General features: G+C 41.4%; 1 protein-coding gene across 7 annotated transcripts; it reads left to right on the top strand.

The window, feature by feature from the left end:
• The first annotated feature begins 617 nt into the window (after nt 1-617).
• LOC135485537 (centrosomal protein of 128 kDa-like) lies at nt 618-20,731 on the top strand. Of its 7 annotated transcripts, none has more exons than XM_064767648.1 (26): nt 618-704; nt 1,360-1,574; nt 3,934-4,020; nt 5,073-5,196; nt 5,463-5,518; nt 5,880-6,058; nt 6,545-6,559; nt 6,975-7,016; nt 8,777-8,846; nt 9,030-9,335; nt 9,470-9,587; nt 9,780-9,946; nt 10,156-10,421; nt 10,569-10,743; nt 11,022-11,069; nt 11,318-11,389; nt 11,659-11,790; nt 11,955-12,116; nt 12,285-12,431; nt 12,733-12,926; nt 13,330-13,399; nt 13,819-13,956; nt 14,173-14,511; nt 14,679-14,722; nt 16,879-16,948; nt 17,045-20,731. In XM_064767648.1, exons 2-26 carry the CDS (start codon nt 1,437-1,439, stop codon nt 17,444-17,446), a joined length of 3,561 nt encoding a protein of 1,186 aa, XP_064623718.1. In that variant the 5' UTR covers nt 618-704; nt 1,360-1,436; the 3' UTR covers nt 17,447-20,731. The 7 variants fall into 7 exon arrangements, with proteins under 7 accessions (XP_064623718.1, XP_064623719.1, XP_064623714.1 ...); XM_064767649.1 differs by lacking the exon at nt 618-704 and adding an exon at nt 941-990; XM_064767644.1 differs by lacking the exons at nt 618-704; nt 1,360-1,574 and adding an exon at nt 1,988-2,266.
• Nucleotides 20,732-27,436: the final 6,705 nt, after the last annotated feature.

Below are 27,436 nucleotides of genomic sequence, written 5' to 3'. Positions count from 1 at the left end.
AAGTAGGCCTAAATATACTACGTAATCATGAGGATGAGACTGCGATTCGCGAGCTCGGGTGAAGATGACTGTCTTTGATTGTTGTCTTGAAAAAGGCGAGAATGAAATTGAAATTCCCCGAGGCTGAAGTTATCTGGGCAAGAGAAAGCAACAAATTGCGGGGATTTGGACCTGTGGTATCGCCGTGCCGTCTATAGCCTAAGTGGCTGTCCCATATTCACCTATTCACCCCATACTGGAACTGGAACTGCAAATTATTTCATATACCTTTATCTTTAGCCAACGTTTTGGAGTAGCTCTAGGACATTTTTGTCCAAGACTGAGAGCGTGATGCCCATGCTTCTTTCAAACTTTTGTTTTGACAACACACCCACGTGTCATGCCTGTTGTCATGGTCAAATATCCCGCCTTAGCAACGATCTTCTGATTGGACAGCAAATTGTGAAAATTATAAATATTGCCTAAAATATCAATAGTCAAATCAAATATCGCTATTTGAAAGAAAAAAGATAGAAAATATAAAAGGCCAGATGTTCCACACCGGAAAATACATTTTACAGTTGTTTTTTTTCGATTGAGCGTCTGCTTATTTGCTGCTGGACTGATTTGTTTAAAAATGGCGGTGTTTTTAATTTGATCGCGACGGTGAACTCAAAATAATCGCATCAAAAGTGCCTTTTCAATCAATATTGTCTTGATCCGATGTATGTAAAGCAAACTTTCGATATCCAAGATTTAGAATCTTTAAAAAAAATCTCATGAACCGCTGTTAATTTAATTATCAATACCCTGTTTTAGATTGACCGTTAGGCGTCCATATGCCGTAGTGCTTTGGTGTACATCAATGTACAGTGTGTATTGTGTACGTTCGTGTCTGTACATGTCTTGACGAAAAAGCGTGCCTGATTAAAATCAGCCTGTGCCTTTTGTGTTTATATAATTTAGCTCGTTTGGTGAATGTGTGTTGACGCAGCTTGTGTTCAGTTTATGGTAGGCATTTTGTTTTTAACTTTCATGTGAATTTTGTATTGGATTGGTTTAGGTTTTTATTCAGAATCAGATTCAATACTAAAATAAATTCAAACACCATTACCAAAAAGGCTAAATGAAAATTCCTGGAATGATTCCCTGATTCAGTCAGACCAAGGAAGGAATAAACTAACCTCCTTGGTCAACGAGCCTACCATCCCCGATCCAGACCATGGCCCCCCAAAATGTCATCAATTGATGATTTAAGTTCCATGGTCATTGATGAATCGCCAAAATGTGAATGTTGATGAGTTGCATCACATGTCATACATTATGCATAGCTGGCTAGTTGTTTTGTATGTTTGTAATTGTAAAATTAATGTATTTCAGGATCAACCTACTGATACAGACAAAAAAGTACCAATCCAACTTCACTGCCAGAACGAACATTCGCCATAGCCTTCGAGATGGATGACACAGATATATCGACCGACAATTCTGATATCTTTGGGGACACAGGGTCCCCTCTGACTCCAAGGATGCTATCAGACTCCAGCAGGCAGCCTCTTACACATAAGGTGGACCAGATATCATCAACACTCAAAGTAAGGCCCTTGACCAAAAGGAACTCTTACATTATCATTAGCCAATGATTTTCAAGCTAAGACTAAACATTACAGGAAACAAAATATATAGTGAATCTGCAGACTAATTAGGCCTGATTAGGCCATCATTTATGTTTTGCAAATAGCCTCTGCTGAAGTGCAGAATGGTCTGTGTCATAAGGCTTAACTTCCTGTCTGTGTTATAATGAATGAATATTTCAAATTATGATGGTACCAATTATTGCATAGTTATAGTAAAATATGTACTATCGTATTATATGTGATTGTGCAGATGAATGATTCTACTGGATGAAATCATTCCAGTACAAAACTCCCCTGGTCGCGATCCGATATATTATAGTATAATATGATATTGTGCTGCATAAAGACTTGTCTCTGTGGATTCCTATGCTAAACAGCTAAAGGCCTAGGTGGTTTTGTTATTGTGGTGAATAGATAGTCCTGGTCACGGCATGCAAGTGTCTCCCAAAGTCTATTATTCTCACTCTGCTTATGAACGTACGTTGAGACGGTTTATCGGCAGGATGGATTCTGATCAGGAGAGTTCAGTGAGGTCAGACATTTCTCCAGCTAGAGCCGGTGCTCGGAGTGGACTCCATGCTGGTAAAGTTGGTGGTGATAAACCTGACAATGATGTATTGAACGCAATGAAACTTCATGCTGCATGCTTGGTGAGTACTGCAGATATTTTTGCATGGTATTGTGTTTTTTAGAAGCCAATTGGTCATCTCCAGGCTGTCTTGATCATGTTCCAATGCCATGCAGCTACTGTGGTGGTATCTTTCTTATGTTTGAATCAAACATGTTGCTTTATTTTCACTTGGGTTTCTTGAGTTTGGGGTCAGACGACGATTTCGATGACAGCTAGGGGGTCTTCTGATAGAAATTTCAAACCAGATACCCCACCACCATATGTATATGAATGTTTACTATGTAGCATGACAATGTATCACTGGGATGTTGTGCTTCGAATGCCCATCAAATCTTAAAACCCCTGAAATAATATAAAATTTACCAAGCTGTGGACTGAAGACACTATGATTTTTAATGCACCTGATGACACTCAGAAAGTGAGGTTAATCATGAGCGTATCACTGACAATGCATAGTAATTGATTAGCTTGTCAATATTGCCACACTTTGAGCTAATAAAATAAACAATGGGCTTGATCTCAAGCATGAAACAACTTGTCCATAAAATTACAGGCAATGTTGTGGTTTTTGCCTTTGTGTTAGATCTCACTGCTGTGTGGTATTATTACTTATTTGACACACAATCAATTGTTCCTAGGCCTTTGGTTGGGTAATTTGTTCTAGGCCTGTTCGAGTATCGTACATGTATTTCGGACTTTCATGTAGAACTTTGTGGCGAATACATGATATCAATGAATGTGTGGTATCCTATTACGATAAAGGTGTAGTACACTAATCACACTACATTGTATCACTAAACTGTGATTATAACAGGGACTTCGCATTCCTCCACAATCGTTGGCAGTGTGCTGTGGTAGTGCGAAGATTAAGAAGTCGTGCCCAATTTTGTTTCACATGGATAACATTTAGTTGCTCACTCCATTACACAATGTCTGACAGTGAGAGGCAGGCTTCAACTGAGTCGGAACCGCTACCTGGCATCCTCAAGGTAATACATAGCAGTTCTGGGCAGGTGTCATGGGAGAGTGTTGGGTGCAATGTAGATGCAGTATTAGGTAAAATCTAATCAGACACACATTGACACATCAGGGATTGTGTAAAGTTGTCACCAAACTCAAAAACTTGGATGATTTCATTTTGAAGCAAAATTAAATTAATTCCCTCCACTGCATTTGATTTGGACACAATATCATAATCAGACTCTCAACTCCCTGGTGACTCATGATTGCAAGCCTGCCTTTATGAGAGCAGTGTGGATTAACAATTCATTGATAAATCATTGGGCAATTACGCGCTCTTTGATACATCGGTTGACAACTGAATGGTTCATGGTCACTAATCAGTCGGAGCAAGAAAGTTAACTGAGTATTGATTATGTGGATACTGCAGGTGAATTCATTGAGGGGAATTCTGACTTCTGTGAGGTTGAAGCTGGTTCTTCGAGGAAATCATGGCATTGAGCTTTCGCGTTGGACTTCTTCCAGGTTTTCTGGTGAATATTTTGCCTCTGTTGGATAGAGTTGGAATGTGGGCATGGGAAAGTCATGAACAGTCTCCCCCTCTCTGTCCGGTAGGCCTACTCGCAGTAGAGCTCTTTCATAATAAAATCACAATGTTTGGCCTCTTGCCTCACAATACCGATTGTTGCCTATGGGTCCATTAATTTGCTTGTTTCATCTTTTCAGGACACCAACCGCAACCTCAAGTCTGTGGACAGGATGTTGTCCTCGTATCGTGACATAAATGAACAGCAGACAACAGCTATGGACAAGGTAACTTAAAAAGCTAATATCAGCAAGCTGGTGTCTCTCAGCTTAGCTTTGATTGTTCTCAAGATGAAGACAACAGAGAAGGAAAATTTCCCTCTTTTGAGGCCTTGGGCATGTTGGAAGAACCCCAGGCCTAGGTCCTGCATTGTGGTAGGCCCATGGTAGGCCCCATCCTTTGACTCTGGTGTGTTTAGAATTCGATACAACCTCGGCTCATACAGTCGGTTTCGTAAAGGGACTGCCCTCGCAATGTCAAAGCCCTTTTCTTGAAGATGTAGATAACTTTCCCTTGACTTTCAAAGATCAAACTCCTGCCACTGTGTCAGGTTAAGAAATATGTCATGAAAAGTATTTTTGTTCATAGTACATATCCCAGGGCAATGTGAATTCTTTGACTTGTAGACTAGTATATCTCTTATTGATCAAATAAGCCTGATCATATTCAGTCATTGAAAGTGATCTTTATGTTATTTCTTTTCTTGTCACCGTGTTTAGATTTAGGACTTGACAGTTCACTGACTTGCTCGTTCATGCAGTAAATTTTGATTTGGAACTTTGCCAATGATCGTGAGAAATTTGGATTTCACTTTTAAGAACAGATGGTAGTGGTTTCTGATATTTGTTTGATGCGTCTCCCTATGCTCATGACATGACCTTGTTCTACTCTTTCATTCAATATTCATACATTTGCTCTCAATAGTTCATCAATTCATTCATGGCTTTTCTTGTGGCACACTTCCACTGACCATAAAATATGACAAGTGGACAATTCAAGTTGAAATTTTATGGGACCATGTGATTCTGGTTGGAATAGAGTGTGGGGTGTCATTCATTTCGTTTTTCATGTGCAGTTGCACCCTACCAATTATAACCAGAAACTCTTTTATTCTTGTGTCCATTAAAAATGATATATTTATCTTGGTTGGTGTCCTTTTTCAAAAATATTGTATTTTTAAATTTCACTCTGATCTCTGTTCCTCTTGTCCATTTTGAGAACTTCACATGCACAGATTCACTGTTCCTAATTTCACAGCTCTTTTTGCTGTCATCTTCAGCTGCGTGGAGATATGAACAAGACGATGGACCAGCTGAAGGAAGAAAGGATGAAGACGACCTTGTCCAAAAGTCACGATCGCCCACTCAGATCGAGCGACCTTGATGATGATGAGGAATTCAGTGGTAAGAAACCTGTGGTGAAGCATGGGCTCTTTCCTCTGTTTTTAATCTCTTCGTCCTCAGTCCCTGGGTTAGATTTAGAAGGTCCACAGCCAGTTTGCTGAAAATAAAATAGTTGAAGAAATGTTCTGTAGATTGTGAATTGGGCTAGAAGTAAATACTAAAGGGAAATGATGTGACAGTCTTATTGCTGTAGATATAGCTGATGATAAGGTAGAAATTTCCACTTTGAGGTAAAGTTTGATGGCTTTGTTTCTGTACATTTTCAGTTCCTCACAGAAGGCCACCAAGGAGGAGAGCTTCACCATTTCAGAGAGATTATTCGGTTAGTCGACAACTTTCATCCGGCATAAAATCCGGGCACATCATTCATAGCATCACACCTCCTGAAACAGTTACTTGCCGAAGAAATGCTGTGCTTTACTGGGACCAATTGACTTCTTTTATCTGGGGAGTGAAAAATGACATGAGGATCCATATGCAGTAATTTCATACCTCTCGAAATCAAGGAAGGAACACGAGACATCAACCAGATTTATCAGAGACATTGGCTTGGACCCGTTGCAAAAAAAAAATAGAATGATATGACTATCCCATGAGGAAGAAAAAGTGTTTGACTTATAAATTACTGAATTGCAATTAGTTTGTTATGTCTGTACTTGAATAAAGTCCTATTGTCTTTTCAGAGTGATGCCGAGTACCGTGGGCGGAGTCACAGGCGGCCTGGAGGGCCCGGTGTGAGGTTCCAGGATGACACATTGCCGCCAGACCAGATCCATGAGCTTCACCAGTCACTCCGTGAGCTCTCCACCAATCAGGAACGCCTGCGTGATGAACTCAAACAGGAGCTGGAGAAGCGAGGAAGGTAGGGTGTCTCATTTATAAAATAATTTAGATATGTTAGTCTTCTTAGTACCCCGAAAATAGTGATAGCCTATGGCCAAACAGCAACTCATGCAGATTATGCTACTAATTGTAGGCTTTGATAGCAATACTCCCCAATAGGGCCTTTGTTTTGGAAGAAGTGAGAAGTTTGTTTTGACAGGGATTCACTAACTGATTATATAAATGTTAGTCCATTTTCGCTTTCCAGTTGAATGGAAAATATATTTCATACCTACCTATTAAGTGCATCCGTGTGTATTGTTATTTCTTAAATCGAGTGCAAGTGAAAGGCTATTAGTATAAGCCATTTCAAATTCTTCTGCTAAGTAATGGCGGTTCGACTGCCAGTCAGACGCAATGGTCGTATCCAGCAAGAGATCTGGACGTGCACCCAGTGACGTTTCTAAAAAATAAATACCGGTATTAGTCAAGTTCGTGAACGACAATCCCTTTTCTATTCCATCAGCCGATTTAAAGCAAGGTATGATTACACATTCAGTCATGTGATTTTCTTGTTTTGTTTAGTTTGATGTCAGCATCTGTAGCAATAGGATGTGCCTCCCGTGCACATCATTATGACCCATTTCACTCACATTTTTACCAGTTTTGTACAGAGCGTTTCAGTTTGTTCTACTAACAGCTAATTAAGCATGGTGTGAATATTATGATTTGCAGTTTGAATAATACATTCTTCTATCTTACACGAAACGGTGAGAGTGTGGACAGGACCCGATTTTGCCTAGCCAGCGTTTGCACCCAAATGCCTCCCTCTGAGACATTTGTTTGCACCTAAAAAACAAAAGATCACGATACCATTTGCAGGAAAATGACACACACTCACATTTCCTCCATGCATATTATCAACTATTTATTTTCCTTTCAAATAATGGAAACAGTAAGGCAGACTCATTACCGAGTTCTGATCCTAACGCAGAAAGGTAAAACATTGTCATAAATATTTTCACGTCGGTCACGGGGCATCTTTGGGAAGGCAGCCACTGTACATAAATGTAGATTAGACACCTCCTAGAGATCAACCCTATCAAATGCTTTTGCTATACTAACTGCTTGGTTCTTGCAGGTATACCGTGTCTCAAAATATATGCAGACATGTTTTTAAGACGTGTTCCTTTTAAATCCATTTTCATTTTCATTTTTGTTTGCCATTGTGGCAATAGGGCCTACAGTGGGTCGATTTTGGCACACTTTTTAACCCCCTCCTCAATTTTCCAGCTTGGCTTCTTAATACATCGTAACTAATATATCACTACTGTGAAGCAGTTTTCCTGTGCAGAATTTGAGTTTCGTGTTATAATGTATACTGTCGGCTAGGCACAGTGCTGAAAGTATCAGCAATGGGTGGTCTTCAACTGTTGACTATAGTCCTAGCTTAGATAGAGCAAAGACAAGCTCTGTCCTTTGGCTGGCCATGGACTCAAAGGTGTTCCATATGCCAAAGGTGTTCCTGAAGTCATTACTTACATGCTTATTTTAGCTCACCCTTTTCACCCTAACAAAACTGTTTGTCAAATGTTTGTTCACTCACTGTCATTCACTAATACATATTTGTTGAAATCTACCGTATGTGCATAACCTGTTTTTGAATTTCTTGAGTATTTGTCAAATAACTATACAATGATAATGTTGAGGACATCTTAACTTGCAAGCGAAGTCCTAGATTAAAAAAGCGCAGTTCTTTATATATTTGTCTCCCCTTATCCCACCAATGTTCCCTATATGAGTACCAAAGCCAGAAATCTTTTCCTGGGCAAAAGTTATTATTTCAGAACAGGAATGGTAACTATTTTGTTGCTCCTTTAACAAGACTTGCATCAAATAAGGTACTATGTAAATGTAGCTTCTCGTGAAAAAAATACACGTAACACATTTTTTGGTGTTTCTTGATCATATTTTTCACAAGAGGTACATACCAGATTCAATGACTTGTCAAGTACGTCTTGACATTACCTGGATATATTTGGAATACTCCGTAAATTACTGCGATCATGCAAAAAAACTTCTTTCAAACGAAATTCAAAGGTTGTGTTTACATTTGCCATGATTGAAGAATACCCAATGCCATATGGCATTTGATAGTACAGCTACAATTAATTTCTGTAATCACTGAACTGAATGTTGGTTTTATGAATATTGATGTCTTTTTTCTTGTGCCTTGCTGTGCGGGCACAGACTTGTCCTGTTAAGACTGAAAGTTGTTTTGGCCTTAGGACTGTTTGGATATTTGATCTTCTCTCCCACCTGCTGGGCCCAACACTGCACCATTCACTGTCCTGTCCATTGGCACGAGATGACATGATAATACTAGTATATTCATCAATAGACCTTATGGAAATAATCTTTAGCTCCCTGCTTTAAACTTCAAAGATTGGACTCGGGAGTACACTTTTACCTAGGCCTCAAGGATTACTATGTCGCTAGCAGGCCTAGCTGGCTAAATATGTGGGTTAGTGGTCATCTTAGAAATGCAAAGTGGAGGTCTCTGAACAGATTTTATGAGTAAGTTTTTGAGAGGAATTTGAAATATTTTGGCTGATTCTAGAACTTGTCAAAAGTTCGCCTTTAAATGATACTGCTCTTTTCCTATCACCTGGGACTAGTTGTAGCTGCCTATGACAATGAGGGCGCAGTCCTTCACAGCAATGTTAGATTTTCTTTAAAAAACAGCTCTTCATTTCAGAGATGAAATAGAGAATCGACGACACATACATGATCTAAGTGACAATCTGAGAAGATCACATTCCGATACAGTGAGTATTTCATGATGGAGTAAATTTGTCTGGAAATTTGAAATGTCCAGCTTTGTTGGTTATCTAGAGATGAAAACGTCACCCTTTGTCAAGTTTGTCAATTCAATGCTGTAAACTGCAGTAGAGTTAATTGACTAAAAATAAGAATAGAGAAGATAAATTCTGAAACTTTCTGTATTTCAGAATATGAGTGTTGAACGCCGCCTTGCTGCGATCCAGGATGAGTTGAAAAGTGAGCGCCGGTCGTTTGATCAGCGCAGAAATGAGCTTGGAAAGTTATCGTCAGAACTCCGCACTGCTTTGACTCAACACCAACAGCAGCAACACCAAGCTAGCAGTCTGTCCGCGTCGGCAACAGCAGAGGAACAACTGTGGAGGAGTAAACTAAGTCATGCGGAGTCGCAAAAGAGGCAGATGGAGACAGATATGGAGAACATCAAGAGGAGATTTGATCAGTCGGAAGGGAGCAAGACAGCGCTCATGAAACAGGTACGTGTGGAAGCAGAATTGATAAACAAATTTTCTATTGCTGTGGTCAGTCTCTCTGTTTCCAAGGGTAAGATTGTACGAATAAAAGTGCATCAAAACCATACTCAAGCCATTTCATTTGTCTGTTTTTGCAGATGGATGAGTTGCGGCAGCAGTTGTCTCAGGCAGAGAGGGAGAGGAGCCAGATGAGGAACAGGGTGGAGGAGATCAGGACAGAGGAGGACATCAAGGAGAGGAAGAGGTTAAAAGCTGGTGAGTAGACATCTCGGGCATGGGAGTCTTCAATGTTTTTGATCAGGATCTACTTTTATATGCATTACCAGGTATTCCATTAGGACTTGTAATATTACGCATAAACAAAGGTATCAGTCTTTTCTCCGAGTTCTGCTAACTTAGTAATTTACCAGGCTTTAGTTCCTACGAAATTGTCTCTCTTCATTTCAGTCCAAGAAGAAAAAGAATACGAGAGGAAATCCCTGGAGAAAGAAATCCATGACTTAAAGGTGCAACTGACCAGATCCACTCAACATGATTCGGCCGAGATCGAGGACTTGAAAAGACTGCTGGACCGGACGGAGAGACAGAGGTCACAGATGTCAGACCATGTCGATGTGCGTATAAATTCCTCAATAACGTCTTCTGAGACAAATAAAAGTATAGACACATCATTATTATCATTGGGCCCCGACAGAACAGTGCCATCTGGTGGAAATTTTGGCAGTCTTTCAAACATCCCTGCAGCCGAGCATCTGCTGTGCTCATCTCATAACTTAACTGTGGTGTTTTGGAATTTCAATGATGTGTTTCTTTATCAATTCAGGTTTTAAAAAAGGACGTAGAAAATAAGGAGAAGCATACTCTGAAGCTGATGACGGAACTACAAGACGTGAAGGTGAAACAAGAACAGTGTGAGAGACAGCGTGACTCCTCCATGTCACAGTTGGAGGACGCGCTAAGGCAGCTGCGGGACGTGACACGTGATGTTGAACGATATAACGACGAGTTGAAGAACACCGAGCGACAGTATCATGACAGTGAGAAGAAGAGGGAAGAGATGAGATGCAAGGCTCAGGAGACAGTCAAAATGTAATTATATTCTGTACTTACTGACATGTGCTTGGAGACTGAATCTCAAAAAGAGCTTCTGGGTGTCAAGTGGCAACTACAAAATGCTCTACAGAACCCTGCAGTCATTCCACCGGGAACTAAATATGTGATTATCTTATATTTCAGGTGGAAGTTAAAGTGTAAACGCCTTGAGAAGGAAGTGGATAAGTATCGAGGTGACACAGACGGACTCAGCACCAAACAGGAACAATTGCTCAAGGAGAATGAATGTCTCAAATGCCATTTGAACACTGCCAAACATCAACTGGAAAACATGAAGAAAGAAATGGGGGACATTTTGGTAAGTGATGTTTTGATGTTGAGTTTGGAGAGGCCTGCATCTCTGGCCACGTAGGTCTCACATCAAATTTTGTTAGTATCAACCACACTTCTGTAATCTCAGCCATTTTGACTGGGGATGTGTCTGCTTATGTGATGTTTTTTGAAACAAGGAGCTCTAGGTTTATCTGTTGTGCCAGGTAGTTTGCGATTTAGAAAGCTTGGAAGGCGGATCATTTCAGAAGTATAAGAAGTCCTGTATAACAATCCTAATTCGAACTTTTTATGTTTGACTTTCAGTCATGCCGTGCTCAACAAGAAGAACAACTAAGACTCAGGGATAATGAAGTAAGTTGTAACACTTGTTTGTTTATTTCTTATAAGCTTGGAAGTCACAGTTGGATTCAAGTTGTGACCTTTTATAATCACAGGCTGGAGCTTAGTTCAGGAATATCAGAGCCCAATCCTGCCACCTGTAAACTTTCATTCAAACTGAACCTGGATAATGGGTTTCTGATGTCCCTTGTCACCACCAACAACATAGGAGTCTAGTTTTGTAGAAGTTTTCATTATTCCTCCTCCATGTTTCCTTTCAGCTTTGTGATGTGCAAGCGCTCAAGCATGATTTAGAGAAGGATGTGAGAGATTACAAATGCATGAATGATAGAGTGAGTACCATATAATAAAAACGATTCTGATTAACAAAAATCAGGAAAAACGAAGAAGAAAGAGGAATGGGCACATTAAGACTCTCATTTGCATTAATTTGAATGTACACTTGTCCAATCTCCGACATTATTTGTGGCAAATCTGTTGTGGTTTTCAAGACGTTAAAACAATGTTATGAGATGTTTGCGTATCTGAAGATTTGGATGTTGCCTTCCTAGTGTTCCTAGACCGCATCCTATTCTCATTCAAATCACCAAATTATTTTCAGTTGAAGGAAGAGATCCACTCTCTGGAGATGACGATAGCAACATCAAGAGATGAAAAGGGACATCTAGAGGAGAAACTATCGACGGTGCAAGCCTCGAACCTTGTTGCTCAAGATGAAAATAAGTCATTGAGGGTAAGATTTTCTTGTACCGGTAGATGTCTCTGACCAAATATCATCACTTGACAGTTTCATTGCATATTTGTAGCTGTCTTAGTCCTGTCTTGCCTGGTTCATATGCAGAGGCCATTAGTACAAATGGATCTTCATAACAACATACCTTATTGTCCATCTTTCAGAGGGAAATCCAAGAAGTAGGGGTCCAGAAAGCAGAACTCTCGGCTCAGCTCAACGAAGTGCTTTTACAAAGACAAGAACTCAAGAAAAGTCTACAAGACTGCCATAGAACAGAACAAAATCTCAGGGAGGAAATATCTGCACTTACTAGACAAATGAGAGAGGTAGGGTTGGTTTTTTTGGTCAACTTACATTGTAGGACACCTCAGTACATGCTACCGGACTGAAACCTTTTAGAATCACAATGTTTGGATTATAACACCTTGCTGTCCCTCGCAATAAGATTGGCGTTTGAAGGTATTTGAAAATGTTGTATGCCTTCTCTTCTCCAGGACAGCGAATGCCACTTGGCCACTGTAGATGACCTACGGAAGCAGGCAGAGGAGGCCAAATGTCGAGAAGCACGAGTTTGCCAAGATATCAACCGCCGTATGAAACGAGACCAAGCAGAGTATGAGGCTCATGTACAGGCACTCCAGGTGAGATTCCCTGGTCCCATTGCATACTTACTTAGCTCTTGCTCCCTTGTGGAAAATAAGTCAGGAACTCAGTGGCTCAACTATCATCTGTGGATTTGCTTGCCTTCCTTATCAGATGCATCGCATGCATTAATAGCTGTCATCATCCTTCTCCATGTGGTTCTCGGGTGATCACAGTTTCTTTTGCCCTGAGCCTGTCCACTTCCAAGGCAGTCTTGAGATGCTGCTGACCATATTCTGTCGAGTGACTGAAAAGACTATTGTGTTCACTAACAAACGATAACGTATTCCTGTTCTGCAGATTGAATTATCTGAAGAAAAGTCCAACATCAAGATCATGAAACGGCAGGATGACAAATTACGCACGGATGTTGATAGGCTACAAGAGGAGGTGAACAGGCTGGAAGATGAGAACATGAGGGTGAAGAGGAAGCTACAGAAGACAAGACAGGAGATGGACACCAAGTTACAGATTGCTGATGACGACCTCTCAAAGTAAGCTAACTAAACGAGTTACAACTGGTTTCCCATCAGCATTTGTAATGGTTTACTTCACCTAGTACGATTTACCATTCCCAGTTGAGCACTCCTGGTGGCAGGAAAAACAAGTTGGCCAACTTATGGAGTGAGCCTGCCGTGGATAAGATGTCACATCAAACTACCGCTGTAACATTTGTGCTCGTTCCCCGTATGTCAGTGTCTCCTCACAATAGACAGCGAGAGAGGCCGTGACTTTTCAATAGGGGGAAACACAGAGAACTGTGTCAATCCGTCTTTCACCGTTCCCAAAAATGCAAAATATCTAGTGATACTATTTTGAAGTATGTAAGGCGCATTTGAATAAGGGTCGATCAAAAACGCCTCCTGATATCCTGAACGTCATATTTTCAAATTCTAGGTCGAGAAGAATTGAACAAGAGGTGATGAGTTTGCGAGACAGTCTCAAAAAGTTAGAGAGAGATCAAAGAGTAAGTTATCCAATTGATTATAATACTAATTTGATACAAACCCTTTTTGTTTATTGCCCTCTCACCTTGAGTTGAATGGATCTTTAGGACATCCTGGATTGCTTCCTGTTGAACAATCATTGTCGTAGTTGTCTTCTTCTCATTCTATCACTCATATCATCTTGACCTCCGTGTAAGTAGCCATCATATGCTAATTCAATGACATCAGAAACTTATGTCACATTAAGTCCTATCTTAACCTCAACCTTCTAATAGAGACTCTCCATCTTACTGCCCTTTGGGAAAATTTGAATGACAAATCCAGTCCTCACCTTATGTTTAACACATCATCTAACCCCAGTCACTGGCCCTCAGCGTTGTCAATACGTCCATATAATCGTCAGCCATACTAACCTCATCCTGCATGTTGGTTTTAACAGAACGTGTTGCATACAGTTGGATCAGAAATCGATGCTGTGGTCGAGATTGCCTCGTTGGGTTCAGCCGAGGCGTATAATTCCATCTCCATATCGAAGGCATCAGTGTCGGATCCCGTCTCTTGGATGGCTGAAATGAAGGTAACACTGGCATTCATATCTCACAATTCATATCTCATCACCATTTCTACTATTTTCACCATGATTAAATCCCTACTGTACATACCAAAAATCTTGCCGTCTGTAGCTGTTTTTTAGCCTCACAGACTGACATGTTACCGAGTTGTGTTCTAATAGATAACCCCCTCCAAATATATAAGTGCTGCTCAGTCCTGATTATCTGACGTCTCATTGCAGAGTAAACTTCAGTGGTTACGTAGCGAGGTACAGCACAACAAAGAAAAGGAGCAGCGTCTGAAAATGGATGTGAAAGATGTCGTCCAGAGTAGCGATTCGGATCGCAAACATCTCGTCTCGGAGCTTTATAAGCAGCAAGATGTCGTGGACGATCTGGTATTGGAAAAGAACATCCTGGAGAGAAAGGAACAGGCTAAGTTAGACGAGGTGATCGCCTTGGAGGAACAGGTTCTGGAGCTGTCTGATACGCTACGACATCAGAAGACCAACTCGCTGGTGAAGTCATTGGAGATGGAGAGGGAGAAGCAGCATATTATTGATGACATTGAGGACATCAAGGTAAATTTGAGCTAAATTGATACAAGTAAAAGCTTGTTCACTTTCATCTGTTCCTGTGATCAGCAATCTCCTTGTAACTGAAGAGTCTTGGAGACTTCTGGTTACAAATATTTGTCTTTTGTTCATTGCTTTGTTTATCATTAATTCCTCCTGGTTGTCCATTTCAGGATTCTCACTTAGAACGGGAGCGTATACAAGAAAGATATGAAAGGTAGGAATTCTCATTTCAAGACATCAGTTCTTTTGTATGACAAATTCATGAATGTATTGGAGGTTGTTATTTAAACACAGTTGGTTTGCATAGGTATCAGATGGTCTCGAATCAATAATAATCAATGTCTTTTCTTAATTTTTTATCTCATTCAAGAAATATAAAGGGTTTTTGGTTGAAACATGCTTTCTCAAATAGTAACAGTCTTTACTTTGTTTTGAAGATACCCCTATAGCTTTTTACGAGGTAGGACAAATTCAACCTAAAACCCCCCGGTGTGAAGTCTACCCAAGTGTAATAACTGTGTCATAACTTAACACCTTAAGTACCCCATTGGTCATTAAAATTAGTAATGTCATCCCTAATTAAATGTTGTCGAAAATATCAAATTAATTTCGTTTATTGATACGTGTATGCACAGAGTATATTTACAGGTGCCACCCAACTAAATGCATCTTTTTAGCTCACCTCTTAGCAGAGGTGAGCTTATCCCATACCGTGGCGTCCGTCGTCCGTCGTCGTCGTCGTCGTCGTCGTCGTCGTCGTCGTCGTCGTCGTCGTCGTCGTCGTCGTCGTCGTCGTCGTCGTCGTCGTCGTCGTCGTCGTCGTCGTCGTCGTCGTCGTCGTCGTCGTCGTCGTCGTCGTCGTCGTCGTCGTCGTCGTCGTCGTCGTCGTCGTCGTCGTCGTCGTCGTCGTCGTCGTCGTCGTCGTCGTCGTCGTCGTCGTCGTCGTCGTCGTCGTCGTCGTCGTCGTCGTCGTCGTCGTCGTCGTCGTCGTCGTCGTCGTCGTCGTCGTCGTCGTCGTCGTCGTCGTCGTCGTCGTCGTCGTCGTCGTCGTCGTCGTCGTCGTCGTCGTCGTCGTCGTCGTCGTCGTCGTCGTCGTCGTCGTCGTCGTCGTCGTCGTCGTCGTCGTCGTCCGTCGTCCGTTAGCAGGGCACGTTTCGTAACTGTTAGAGCTATTGAGTTGAAACTTGGTACACATGTACCCTTATGTAATGACACCTGGGAGACCAAGTTTCGGTCCGATTCGTTTCATGGTTTGGCCACCAGGGGGCCAAACGTTAAAAGTGAAAATATGCAATATCTCCCTTAATAGTAGTCGGGAAATTTTGAAAAAAATATGGTAGGTACTTCTAGCAAAGGTGCATCATATATCCTCCGGGTTTTTGATTTGACCTCCTTTTCAAGGTCACAGAGGTCAAATGGTGTAAATTAGCCGTTAGGATGTAACGATGGCACGTTTCTAAACTGCAATGACTATTGATACCAAATTTGGTACACATTTACCCCTTAGTCAGGTGATCTCAGGGACCAAAGTTTGGTCCAATATGATTCACCACTTGACCACCAGGGGGCAAAATCCAAAAACCTTAAAAATGTGATTATTCCTTAACTTCTTGCCCGATTGCCACCAATTTGATATCATGGGTACATCTAACCACCATACAGTATATGTCACACAGGTTTTTAATTTGACCTTCTTGTCAAGGTCACAGAGGTCAAATGGCGTAAATTCGCCGTCAGGCCGTAACTATGGCATGTTTCTTAACTGCAATGACTATTGATCACAAATTAAGTACACATGTACCCCTTGGTCAGGTGATCTCAGGTACCGAAGTTTGGTGCGATCTGATTTGCCGTTTGGCCTCCAGGGAGGGGGCCAAATCCTAAATTCTTCAAAATGCCATTATTCCTAGTAATGACTTGCCCGATTGGCACCAATTTTATATCATAGGTACATCTAATTCTAACATCCATTCAATGTGTCACCCGGGTCTTCTTTGATTTGACCTACTTTTCAAGGTCACAGAGGTCGAATGTCTGTAAATAGGCCATTTTGGGGAAATTGTAATTGCTTGGACCTACATCAAACCTAACACTACATGACACAAGACCATGCTCTTTATCCATCTTTCCTCCACATGAGGTGAGCACAATGGCCCTGGCCATTTCATTTTACTTGTCTAAATCATAATTGTGTCATAATACTTGTTGTTGATCAATTGTACTGTGAGATAGGCGACTTTGAGTGATATATATGTTATCTGACCTACCTGTCACTGGTTGTTGTCGATAGTCACCCTTTAAGCAACTTGGCTGTCATCCAGAAAATCTTTTCAGACCTTAATATATTCCATATTTCTTCTGCTCTTCCAGGTTACAGAAGATGGTGTCATCCCTGAAGGATGAACTGGCTGACACAAGAAAAACATCAAGTGATTATAAGGTCATTATATTTTATTGTTTATTAAAAATTCGTTCCATTCATTCCATTCCAATACATAAGACTTTCTAACTTTCCCTGTTTTCTTCATCTTTTCAGACGGCAGCCCTTGAAGCTGAACTCCATGCTGTCCGATCGACTGCCAGAAGTCCCATCTCGTCACCAAAGCCACGTCGCAGAGTGCGCATAGACCACACGCCCCCGACATTAGATTTACCTACCTCTAGACCAAGAGACAGGTCTCCATCGCCCACCAGAAGTGCCCTGCGTTCATACAGCCGCAGTCCCTGCCGCAGCCCGAGCAGTTTAAGCCCGGTTCGCTTCAGAAGTGTCAGTAGAAGTCCCATCCGTAGTCCCAGGGCAACGAGCCCGTTGAGAACGAGCAGTCCAAGCCGTTATTCTGCCAAGACACCTCCTCCTCTTGCGATGAGTGATGAAGAGTTCCACCGCAAGTTTGTACCTGCCTCTCCAAGATTGTGTGAGCCTCTGGACGATTATTGATTGATTGAAATTGGAAGCGCTTGTGGGTGATGCAAATTATGCAGACAGTATTGGATCATCATGTAATTTGGTAATCTATTTTTTGAGTAATCACAACTGCCTGATATTCACATTGCATTGAGTCTAGTTGTTTGAAAGAGCTGTGAAGTCTGATTCCTAATGCCAAAGCAATTCCTGTCATTCCAAGCTCCTCTTCATGACCCTGTATTTGCCTTCAGGTGACGATGCATGTCGACAGTTGGCGCCTGTTGCCACTGTAGACCAAATACTTTTGCAAAACAATAACAGTTGTGAAATATTGGGAAATGAGGGGGAGCTTTTAATGTTGTTGCATGAATTTTATTTTCTGGTAAGATGTGTGAAATCAGTCATGCCTTATGATACCAGCTCAAGGATTTTTTTATTATTTGTATGATAAAAAGAGCCTTATGAAGGAGGCTCTCCTTCAATTTTTTCTGCTTATTTTCGTTGTCTGGAATCTTTTCTGCAGCAAGACTAAAAAAAATTGAATCACAAGTGAACATGGAGTATGAATTGGTAGAAGGAGTTTCTTATAAGGTCTATGCTGTGTAAAAAGTCTCAGATAATTACTGGCTGGTCCAGCAGGTTGTAAAGTTAATTTTTTTTTCTTTAAAAAAATGCAAATCAAAGTATAGACTGGGGGGGGGGGGGGCTTATCACCGCTGTGTGCAACAAAAATATCCCTTGTTAGCGGGTGAACCTGGTAATTTCTGGGTTTTTTTAGTGAGAAACTTGAGATTGGATACTAGTATGAGCCACTTGAACTATCAAATTTGAAGTCATGCTCAAGGGTAAAATACATCTAATATTTATTTAACTATCATTACTAGATTTTTGATACAGTATTTTGTTTTCTATGCTATTGTTTTCTATGCTACTTGCTTTATGTGCCTGTTTCTGTATGTATATCTAGAGTATAGGTATTTTATTTGCTAATAAAGATTAAAGCTGTCTTTAAAGCAACGGTGGACAGTGTCTATAAGTCTTAAAGCACAAGTGAAGATAGGTGGAATAAAATTATAAAATTTCAATGTTCCCATCCTATTTTATTCCAATCTTACTTTAATGAGATTGGGAAATTGAAGTTCTATAATTTTTTCTTAGAAGTACATCAAAAGTGTCATTTCAATAGCAGAAGATAAATATCATTATTGTAGTTTATTTCAATTAGTCATAAAACTTGCTGGATTGGTGTCCTGTCCGAAATGGGTTAAATAGGATCAGAGAGTCGACATATTTCAAATGGTACGTATGGTGATGACGTTACATGTCCCATAAATCTGTACTTGAACATAGTCTATTACATCGGTGGACATAATTGGTAAATTCAGCAGACGTCATGTGTTGCTGCTGGCATTTGGCAATGAAAATGATTTGTGTAACGACTGATTTGGTTGGCTGATGAAATTGTCTGATTTACGTGCTTTAGGCCAGGTCATAATTCGTTGGTTGGCGATGTGTGAGAGAAGCAACTGGTTGCATGTACTGCATGACTCCTTGGGTTTGATTTTACAGCAAAAGAAATTGAAAACCTCTTTTAGAATAGGCACCGCTTTAATGTTGTTTTGAATTTTAAAGGTCGAGTGCCTTAAAGGACCTCTTCTGTCAGGACAAATATTGGCTTGAAATGGTTTGCCTCATTGCCACTAGGGGTGCCAGGATCTTACCCAGTGTACATAATAATGCAAACTGTGTGTATATTGCATAATAACACCTTCTACAATACGATGATGCCAAATGAATAATCCAAGTTAAATGCTACCGCCACTTGCCAGTGTTGGCTGAACCATCCCAAACCAGGTCGATTTCCAAACATAAGGGCCAATTTGATATCTAAATTGACTATTCAGTGGCAATACAATGCCAGAAATGTTATATTCCTGTGCCACATTTACACAGCAAACCTTTTGTCGTATTCACGCCTTGATCTGATTGCACAATCGGCAGAATTTCTCATTTCCCGGCAAATACGGCTGTTAAGTCTATATACTCAATGTAACAATATTTCCATTGTTTCCAGTCTGATGACTCTGCTTCACTTAAACACATTTTGATTATCTCTATCCTCCCGGATGGTAGAAGACAAATATCAATAAACTTATGAAACTTGTAGCTCAGGCGATAAATGTCATATTTGATGGAATGCCACACAAATTTGTTAGTTTTTCATTCCAGTTTTCGATTGTGACATCCCGTTGTGGTTTGATATTTTCTTTTTTGGTTGCTTGTCAATATTGACGTTGGCCTTTGCCAGTTTCCCCACTAACTGCTGTAATAATGATACATTTTACTTTAATATTTTTGAATATTTGTTAATTGTGCATGGGCGAGTTGTGTATTCCTGGGGAAAGTTAAATGTTAGCATTAGCTCATTTGGGAAAACTGCACTAAAGATGCCTTGATAATGGTAGATGGCAGTTTCACACTTCTGATAAAGTCTGCATTCACAAGGAAACCAAAAGGCCCATCCCATTCATGTGATTCCACCTTTATACTCCTAAAAACTTGTATGATAGAACCACCAGAAATTTAAACCTTAAACTATTCTGACAATGAAATTCAATTGAATTGATCCCCATTTACCTCCAATCTCCATTATGATATGGCAGAGTAAACTCCCCAGGTACGTCACTCATCATCCTTTAGATACTTCCTTCATGGTTAAGGGAGGGAGTGTAATAGCTGAGTAGTGCATGTGTCTAACTGAGGGACTCTGGACTCATGTCGGGTCGAAAGGAAAAAAATTCAGATTAAATCCTGTCCACTATAAACTCTTTACTCAACCTGTCTTCCTGTGCTGTAGATACTTGTAATTTGCTTCAGAATCTGTTTAAAGGTTTAGTTTTATTCTATTGCATAATTTCATATGTTTGTACAAATCTTTATATTGGCTATTTATGATGATCATAGTTAAAAGATATGTAGATGTTTTAGATTATTTGTTGCATTGCTTGTATACAGTGAGGGGTGGTACAAAATATTTGCAAAAGTTCAGTGAGCACCGGATAGAGTGTTTTTCACTACTTGATTATGGGAGTGGGTTATCTTGATACCCCACTTCCATAATTAAGTAGGTAAAACTGTACTCATGTGAAGTGCTACCCCTAAAAGAATGAAGATGGTAGCTGTTTTGTAAATTTATAATGGAGCTGTAGCTATAGTTGTTTGAGACAAGCATAGGTTTTTAGATATGATTATGTGATTGTATCACATTCCTCTTTTATAAAGTATTTTTTTCCAATAAAATATAAAAGATAGATTTTACTTCTGTGTGCTCACATAGTTCCCATGATTACAAACAGAGGTCAGATTTCCTCCTTTGGGAGTGAGTGTCTTTCTCTCTGAAGTCTACTCCTCCATTATTGCTGCATGCAGAAATTTCAGTCTCATACAGTGGACCCTCTCTGTTGAAAAATACAATAGGGGCGGACACTTTTTCCTTGGGGACATTTACTCCTTCTACACGGGCGTTACTTTGAGACACTGTTGAGAAAATATAGTAGGGGCGGACTCTTTTTCTTTGGGGACATTTACTCCTTCTACACCGGTGTTATTTTGAGACACTGTTGAGAAAATACCAAGTCCACCACAAGCCCTTCTTTTTGGGACACCCTTTACCATTGAGTCTTTCCGAGGGTTCATCAATAAAGACAACGCCTGCATCGCAAATTATGACCCAACGCCGTCCGTAGTTATTGCATCCCCTGAAAACCAGTGGCGATGTTCATCCCAGCATCTAATTGAGGGTTCCCCTGGGAATACAATGCATTATTATTATTAACTCGTGATCATCAATAGATCATTTACTCGGTCTGAATGATTCAATCACGGACATCCGCATGTTTCCCACATATTTGTCCATGGCCAACTCCAGTGGTTGTGTCGATTGATTGAGATGAGGAAATGTTAAGAGAAAATAGAGGCAGACATATGGCACAACTGCTGTTGTAGGATTCTTCCAATGACACCATTGTAGGACGACATGCATGTTATGAGAGGTGACGTGTCTTCAGTCATACCAAACAAGCACAACCAGTTAGTTGTCCGGTGTCTTCATTGCATCTTCATCCCATCAGCAGTAGTGCTGTGTTTTGATTCAAACCAAAATAGGACAACCACTTGCTTGGTGTCCTCACTGACACCACGATTGGGCAACAGCTTGTGTGTGGTGTGTCCTCCTAGTGGTTTCAAGGAAGGACCGCCGTTTGTTGAGTGTCCTCACTGATGCCAAGATAGGACAACTGCTTGAGGGCCCTGTGTCCCCACTGGTAGGACAATCGCTAACAGCATGTCTTCATAGAAACCAAGATTGGGAAAGCCGTTTATTGAGTGTATTCCATTAAACTAAGGTACCACAACCACATATGGGGTGTCCTCACTAACCAAGATAGGACCACCGTTTGGAAGAGGGGGTCATTTCTTAATACCAAGGTGGGGCAACTGCTTTTGGTATGTCTCTACAGAATACAAGGTAGGAAAACCGTTTGTAGGTTGTCCTTACTGATATCTCGGACACTAGTTTCTATGCTGGTGTCCGTGTTGATCCAAGATAGGACAACCAACTGTGGCGTGTCTTCCATGAATCCAAGGATAACCGTCTGTGGGATGTCCTCGCTGAACCCAAGACAGGGCAACCGTTTGTGGGATGTCTTCACTGGTGCCAAGGGAGGCCAACCGTCTGCCGGGCGCTCTCGCTGAAAGCACGACAGGACAACGTTTGTGGGATGTCTTCACCGGTGCCAAGATGGGACAGCCTTCTGTGGGGTATCCTCTCTTATACCAAGGTAGGACAAACGCATGTGGGTTTTTGTCACTGATACCAAAATAGCAAAACCGTTTATGGCGAGTCCTACTTATGAGGAGAGGCGTTTGTGGTGTGTCTCCATTGATACCAAGGTAGGACAACCTTGTGTTTTCATCAATACCAAGGTAAGACGGCTACTTTTAAAGTGTCTTCAATGGTGCATACGAATTCCCTGTTGTGAGTCGTGATGACACCTAAAACGAAAACACATTGGACGGAGGACCATCGTACCTGTTATCGAGCTGGTTATCTATCTTGACACGAAACAGGGAATTCCAATGCCCAAAAGTAGCTGATCTACGATGTGCATTCGCTGATCTGAACCAGGGAATGGTCAAAACATATGGGGAATCCTCCAGCTGGAAGAGTCAACCGAGAACTGTATCCTGTTGGCGCCACGACACCGGACGCAACTCTCTGCAACCGGTTGAAAGTGTCAACTGATACTAGGGTACGACAAGCGTTAATGTGGTTGTCCTCACCAATACTAAGATGGGAGAGCGTAAGATCTCTTACGCAAAGTATTTAAAAATACGTCTTTGGAGTGTCTTCTATAAAACCATGGCTTACGAATCGTTTGTGGGTGTCCTCAGTGAATCAATGGAAGGACAGCCGTTTCCGGTGTATCCTCACTAACACCAAGGCAGGACAACCACTCGTGGCGTGTCCTCGCTGAAACTCAAATGGCACAACCGTTTGTGGTGTGTCCTCGCTGAAACCAAGACAGGACAACCACGTGTGACGGGTGTGAGGGCACTAACAGACGTGTCCTCGCTGAAACCAAGGTAAGACAACCGTTTGTGGGATGTCCTCACTGAAACCAAGGGAGAAAACCGTTTGTGGGGTGTTCTCATTGATACCAAGGTAGGACAACCGCTTGCTGCGTGTCTTCATTGAAATAAAAGGCAGGGCAACCGGTGATGGGGTGTCTCGCAGGAAAGCCGTTGTAGAGAGTCTTCACTCTTACAAAGTTAGAATGACAAGCATGTGTGGGGCGGCCTCACTTTTAGGCAGGGCAACCACTTGAGCTTGGAGGTCCAAGATTGGGGTGGATACCATTTGTGGGGTGTCCCCACTTAAACCAAGGTCTAGTAGAGCAATAGGGTATCATTCACATCAGGGTGGGACAACTGCTTGAGGCGTGTCTTCACTGAAACCAAGGCATGACAACCGGTTGCGACCGGCTTGACCCTTACAAAGGGAGGACAGACGTCTGTGGTGTCCCCGCTGTTACCATAGGTAGGACAGCCGCATGTGAAGTGTCCTCACTGACACCAAGGTAGGACAGTCGCACTTGTATGTGGTGTGTCTTCACGAAATTGGTGTGAAGTCATTGAGACCAGATGGACAACCTCTTGCGGTGTCTTCATTGATACCAAATTAGGATGGCCACATTTAGGCTGTCTCCTGTCGTCTCCACACCAAACCCAAGGACAACGACTTATGGCGTAGGTAAACACTGTCGGGCCCAGAGCTCTTTTGTAAGAAATTTTCTGTTGAATCAGTCGTCAGTTCATCAAAACACACCACAAGGAAGGCACCCTGAAAGTCTTACATTGCTTCTAATGAAGACACACCACATGTGGTTGTTCTACCGTGGTATCAATCTTTTAGTGACTGTACTACAATCAAGACAGGACCAATGTGGTGATTCTTTCTTGCTGTCGGGTCCCAATAAAAGGATTTTACTCTTCCCAATTTTCGTCTGTCTCAAAGCAGTCCGTTTCTGTTCCTCGTTGAAACGGGCGCAGTTTGAAATACCATAGGACAAGAAAGTCCGATTATGTCGCCCCTTTCCCGAAGTAATTGTGGAGTTATTGACGACATCAGAGTGTACCTATCAAAACTCATGGATAACGTTAACCAGCTGACCGAGGGAAGAAACCTAAACTCTCTGCGATGTTCCGAACTAGAAGATTTGAAAACAATTTTTTTTAATCAACAACTTTATTGACATGCCAAGTGTTGCTACAGTAAATTTGTCCCAGGTTTACTCTCGTATAATGCTCGATAGAACTTTGGATTAAAAGGAAAACTTATTTTAAAGGAATTGACAATACCACCAGAGCCGCTGTTGATTGCATATAATTTCTGGTTTCACATCGCGTTTTGGCCCGTGTACTGCGCCCATCCTGATATGGACGGAATGTCTCCGATATCGATCGTGCCCATATGGATGTTATGATTTGGTGATTCGCTGCGGAAAACACTCGGGTGGATTGAGATGTTTAAAGCCTACCACTGTATCAGTTCAACTCCAGCAGTTCACAAGCAATGACGACACTTATTGAATACTAACTGGTTTCTGGCCTCACATCTCTATGAAAAAAGCACTGTGTGATACGTGACGCCACTTCTTAAAGGCGTTCTCCGATAAATTCAACTCCACGCGAGCATCATCGAATAAAGCAGCAATTGAACATTTTATACTGAGATAAAAACATAAAATAACTTAATAATGAGGCCTCAAAATATACATCTATGATTTTGAAATAATACAAATCTCATCACAGAGGATTGAGGCGGTGACCATTTGAACCAATACCGGTAGCGCGTCACATCCGCACGGACGCGAAACGGACTAACATATAGCAGCACCATCGAGTCACAATGTTCAGGTGAACCAGACGACTCTTTTTCGTGCACTGCAAATGTCTCAAATCATTCGTGTAGCAAAAGATTTCAGAGTGAAAGTATTGTTTTCATATACAATACTTGAAATAACATCAACTTTGTATTATTGTTCTGGTCCCACCCCAATCCTCCATGACGCGGTGCGCGCGGTGCGCTCTCCACAACTTCTCCACGATTTAGAATAAGTCCGCGCCTTTCCGCGAAAAAAAGTCAACCGGCGCCGTAATGTTACCACCTGGGCTCTTTCTTGTAGTCCGAGTTATCAGGCTCTCTTCCCGATCCCGAGGCAGTAGTAGGAGCTCTTGTTTTATAACTCTCGATCAATATCCGACAGACATCGTTATAGAAATTCGTAGACTTTCGACAGCACTTTTTATAAATTGACTCCGCAGGGTCAGTTTGCACAACGATCTGTCCACATTTCAAACAGTGCTCCGTAATCAATGCATTCGAGACACATATATCCATCTCATGAGGTGGCCTGGCACTCACGCAACACAAAATGTACAAACAGCAGACGACCATAACATACGTCATGGTGCGCGTGACGTCACCCAGTCTCATTCTGAAGTTCAGAAAAACACAGGGTTAAGAACCGGGAATGTGATATAGTATCGTCTCTCAGTAATCCCAAACATGCGTTTGTTGTCCGTATGACATGATATGATACAACTGATATGATAAGATGATATGATTTGATGACGTCACAAGATGGCCACCACCGCACTACCGATATGTTCGTCCCGAGTAGTATGAGCTGATGCTGTTGTAGGCCCTGTTGTAGTGGCTCTTCCTCCGTTTGACGGGTCGTTTGTACCTGTAGCCTTCAAGCCAAGACAAGCAAACAGCCCCGTAGAAATTACCGCGTCGTTGGCAACAAAGTGAGAAAACGGACTCATCTTTGCTTTTCTGTTCGAAAATGCGTGCACATTCCAAGCAATCAAAGTATCTTCTGCTATAGGGAGCGCAAACCCGCCAGTTGATAGTCTTGCCCACCACCGCAGAGGCTAAAACGTAAAGCAGGATGAAGAGTACCGCAAAACAGCGTCCTCTTGTGGTCGTCCGTTTGTACATCCTGGAATATCAGAAATAATCCAAAATAAGATAAAGCGACGGAAATAATCCTGGAGTTAATTTTACATGCAAGTTTTTGTCATGCTGGTTGAACATGCCATGCAAACCGTGCTAGAACGCCGACTGGACTGTCTGAGGACGCCGAAAAGCCGTGCCGAAGACCGCCGAGTGTAAGCCTCTAGACGTTCCGTTAGGAGCAGCTGTACTATCGTCGAAAGTAACTCTTAACCACCTTCAAATAACCGCCGAGAAAACGAAGGCACTCTTTTTCATAGAATGAGAAGTCATTGTCACAACATTGTTCATATATCGACAATGCTTCTCCCTTTTGTACAAACACCTCGGCGCACATAAGACATTGGTCGCCTCGACCTTTGTATCCAAGTAAGCAAACGTTTTTCGCCTTCGCAACCAATGGTAGTTGCATAGCAACCAGAAGCAAAGCCAGAGTTGTGAACATAATCTTGTTAGTTGCCATGGTTACTGGAAGAGGAAAGGAATGTTAGAAGTTAGTAGTGTCAGTTGCAGGATTAGAAAACTGGAATGGTGCAAATCGATAGGTTGTTATACAAATACAAATTCAGCCATTTTGTTATAGGTACATTTAGGAAAAATAGAAAAATGCTCATCCCAACTTGAGAAAAAGTCCCTACAAGTACAACATCATGTTTCATGTTGATTGAGCATTCCAATCTGACGAGAAACGTGTAAATAACCATAAATGTACAAACCAATTTTTAGAAGAAAGGCCTACAAAATTGTATATTTTTTGTTTATATGTTGCATAAATGAAGAAAAGTTCTTGATGAATTCAAACATTAAACACGAGTGTCACGTGCACTCTCTAAAATGTAGGTATACATGTGTAAGCTTGAGTAAAATGCTCACGGGTGCCCAATCGTACGACCATATTGCGTGGGGAATATACTTCCCGCAATAATGGACTCGCCCGATCCTTTCTCAAACGAACTTTAGAGGGGTGTAATGCACTCCTCACACCCCTCAATTTCACCAGTAACAAAAGATCGGGCGGGTCTATTATTACAGAAAATCTGTTCTCACCAAAATACGGTCGTGAAATTTGGTGACGTGAGACTGGAGCTTCCATCGCCATCTTGTTTCGTCTCACTCCTGTCTCACACGTCTCACTCCTGAGGCAATGTAAAAGACGTGCTCGATCAAGTGCAGTCGTATATTATTTACAAAGAATGACTGTGTTTGGAGCGGGTGACCTTCGAAGGAAGCCAAGTAACCTCCCACCTTTTGTCTGTCTTAGATCGTTTACTGTCATATCTCCTTCGATCGATGACCATGTCCGGAAGATCAATGCAAGTTTTGTAATTTGCTTTGTAAATTATGTACCATACCATCGGGTAATTACGGTGGCCCATTAGGGACATCATGTTTTTTTTTAGATTCAAATACGATTTTTTTTTCTCGAATTTTCTCCACGGAAT

Source organism: Lineus longissimus, chromosome 3 (assembly GCF_910592395.1).
Source record: "Lineus longissimus chromosome 3, tnLinLong1.2, whole genome shotgun sequence".
In the NCBI taxonomy this organism is placed as follows: domain Eukaryota; kingdom Metazoa; phylum Nemertea; class Pilidiophora; order Heteronemertea; family Lineidae; genus Lineus; species Lineus longissimus.
This window is presented reverse-complemented; position numbering and strand designations above follow the sequence as displayed.

Excerpts from the sequence above, each read along its gene's own strand:
- LOC135485537 (XM_064767644.1), top strand. The coding sequence starts at position 2,048 with ATGCAAGTGTCTCCCAAAGTCTATTATTCTCACTCTGCTTATGAACGT. Across the intron at positions 9,336-9,469 it reads AGACAGCGCTCATGAAACAG|ATGGATGAGTTGCGGCAGCA; the intron begins GTACGTGTGGAA and ends CTGTTTTTGCAG. Across the intron at positions 13,957-14,172 it reads CTTGGATGGCTGAAATGAAG|AGTAAACTTCAGTGGTTACG; the intron begins GTAACACTGGCA and ends GTCTCATTGCAG.